The sequence below is a fragment of the Lycium ferocissimum genome, unplaced genomic scaffold, assembly GCF_029784015.1.
Source record: "Lycium ferocissimum isolate CSIRO_LF1 unplaced genomic scaffold, AGI_CSIRO_Lferr_CH_V1 ctg12274, whole genome shotgun sequence".
Lineage (NCBI taxonomy): Eukaryota > Viridiplantae > Streptophyta > Magnoliopsida > Solanales > Solanaceae > Lycium > Lycium ferocissimum.
The window spans coordinates 18,473-21,513 of NW_026714274.1; the positions used below are offsets into that span (position 1 = coordinate 18,473).

The window sequence follows — 3,041 nt, forward strand, 5'->3', positions numbered from 1 at the left end:
ATCCTGATGAATAGGGAGTACTAGCACACTAGTCAAGCACAGAGGCGGATCGAGGATTCACATTTTATGAGTTTTGAATTTCACAATAACGAATTCAAGTGCTAATATATAATTGGACTCCAAATTCAAACTCTGTACATAGTTAGTGAATTTTATACCATAAATACAACATTTAGGATAGACCTTCTGGGTTCAGCCGAACACGTAACACGTAAGTAGCCTTCTAGCTCCACCCCTAAATGGTCTCGATTGAGCGTTCTTTCTTAAGAATCCTCACGATTGTAGACATGGTCGGTCTGAATAACGGTAAATCTATGCATTGGATTGCTAATCTTAGAATCTTCTCCGCTTCTTCCTAGTCATAATTCAGATTATGATCAACTAGTTCCATTAGAGCTCCCATCCGATCCTTCTTTTGTGCCTATAGTAGTCCATAAAAGCCAATAACTTTGTTTAGGTTTGCTGGATTTCAACCATAAAATGTTTATTCATGTACATGTTATGAGCTGAGCAATTAAATGGAAATACAAGAGTGTCGAAAATATTAATACACGTGTAAGGCTCAGATCTTCGGGAATTAATGAACTGGAATGGTGGAGATTTAATTAGAAGTGGGGTCCTATAACTAACCTGGCAGTGCTAGAGTAATAACTAATTTCCGGTATCCCTCTTTCCTCTCCTCTTTCCTCTCAACCATTCTTCTTCTTCTCTTATGCAGGTATTAGTCAACAATGGACTTCCAGATTATCTTGTTTAGTTCTCATTTCCTATTTAGTTGTAATTTGTTTCATTCAGTTAATATAAAACCTGTGAAAATTTTCCCAAAAACTCTTTGTTTTAATTGTTATTTCATTAGCTTGTTGTAGTACATAACTAGCAGTTAGTTGAGTTTCACTCACCTCATCTACGAGGTATTCAGTGTCACCACCTGCCCTCGGGGTCTTGACTTTCATTCCACTGACAAGTATAAGTGTGACAACTCCAAAGCTATACAAATCTGCGCTAGCTTGTAAGGGGCGATCTTTAACTTCAGGCGCTGTATATAACCTGCAGAAGGCTTCCATTAGAGAGAAGTGCAATTGTGATAGCCAATGTATACAAAGTTAACCAATTTGAAAACAAAATCGGTCAAAGGTTTTCCCTTACAGTGTTCCTTCCAACTTTTGCTTGTGATAAAGCCTTGCAAATCCAAAGTCATATATCTTCGGGTATAGATCGTCATCAAGAATAATGTTTGCTAGTTTAATATCCCCGTGCATAATTTCTTGTTTGGACCCCTCGTGAAGGAAAGCTAAACCTTCTGCTAGGACAAGACAAATTCTATACCTCGTTGGCCAATCTAATATCTCTCTAAATTCGTCTGAACCTGTAAGTAACCAAAGCTCAACTTTTATTTGTACAGCTAAGATGATAGTTTTCCCGTTCTTTACTACATCTGCGAAGGCTTAACGAAGAAATTTTACATAAATGGAAGACATTACCAAATAATGCATCTTCAAGAGAGTATATTCCAATGTACTCATAGATAAACAGAAGCTGGTTGTCTCCTGCAGAGCATCCCATTAGTGTTGCAAGATTTGGATGTTTCATGCCAGCAATTGTACGACTCTTTTCCACAAACTCGTACATTACTTCTCACTTTTCATTCGGTGCTCCCATTGTCTTCCTAGATTACAATTAACAACCATTTCCCCTTTTTATTTCACATCCCAACTCCCATTATACATGTAAATGATTAAAGTGCTCATAGAGTATTTGGATCAAAAATCAAGTTTTATAGAACGAAGGGGTAAAGGCTAATTAAATCGCTATCAAAGAAAAGGCTAAAGGCTCAAAAGGGTTAACTAGGGTGCTATTTGCAAGTTGGTGGGATAACTTTTTAGGCTTTTTTAGTGACTAATCAAAGAAACGCCTCTATCATTTTCTAGGCTCAACCGAACTTCATTTCGCTTTGTGAACACACGGGGCAAGTTCTAGACGTCAATACCAAACACGGATTCAAATGCAAAACCTTACTCACACATGGCACACAATCAATGCAAGAGGGATCCGGTTGTCCCTCGAATCAAACAACAATGAAAATCAACAATGCCAAGTGGGTCATACGAGTCAAACAAAAATCATTTTCAAGTGCTTTCAAGAAAAGTGATACAATTTTCAAGGCATGCTTTCACAAAGGGGAAAAATTCAAGATCACTCATATGCCAATACTTCACCTAACCCGTGCACCTAGCATTTGAATACACCTACCCTAAGGACTAATTTTCCCTCAAGCAGGTTGTCATCCACCCGTCATCAGGAAAAGCCCTTTCTATGACAAAAAAAAAAAAAAAAAAAATCTACCTACGCCCGGTTCAAAGGCCCCCCCTTGGGAAAGAACCGAGGCCATAAGAAAACCAGGGGGTGGACGATGAATGCCTACTACCCAGTAGGACTTAAGAAGTTATCAAAGAAAAATAAGGAAAATAAAATCTTTTTGAATTTTTTTTTTCGACACTAAGACGCAAAACTAATAAAACAAAAAAATCCTAAAGCATACTAATCATCATCCGCAACCTCAAAACATGTTGTTACAAACCAGGGACGTATTTACCCACCCCACACTTAAAATAATGCAATGCCCTCAATGCATATATATTTAAAAAAAAAAAAAAAACAGAGCGCAAGCAAGGTAAGAAATACTCCCTGGGGCCCACTAGGGCCTAGCTAGCAACATCCTCTCATCATCAAGGGGCGAATGACCCCACACTTAAAACTCTGGCATGCTCCTCAGCTTTCAACTTTGGGTACTCAGACTTCCCCTAATCGTCGTGGCACGACATGAATCAACTTTTTCCTTCACCTCGAACTTATGAATTTCACCCCTAATTTTGCGTCCAATTTTCTATTACGCTTCTGGGGCGGTGGTGTAAAAATAAAGGAACCAAGCAATAGATATCGTTTTTTGAACATCTTGGCCCTTAAGTGAGGAATATCGCTTTGTCTTTTCGGTGTGGCAAATTTCAGGATGTAAGGCTCTTGTTTCTCATCTATACACTTCT

At 38.4% G+C, this 3,041-nt stretch overlaps 1 protein-coding gene across 1 annotated transcript; it reads right to left on the reverse strand.

Annotated features, from left to right (window-relative positions):
• Window positions 1-245: 245 nt before the first annotated feature.
• On the reverse strand, window positions 246-1,578 carry LOC132041922 (probable LRR receptor-like serine/threonine-protein kinase At1g53420). The gene is made up of 4 exons (XM_059432599.1): window positions 1,482-1,578; window positions 1,147-1,366; window positions 900-1,047; window positions 246-421 (listed from the first exon to the last, which is right to left on the reverse strand). Exons 1-4 carry the CDS (start codon window positions 1,561-1,563, stop codon window positions 356-358), a joined length of 516 nt encoding a protein of 171 aa, XP_059288582.1. The 5' UTR covers window positions 1,564-1,578; the 3' UTR covers window positions 246-355.
• Window positions 1,579-3,041: the final 1,463 nt, after the last annotated feature.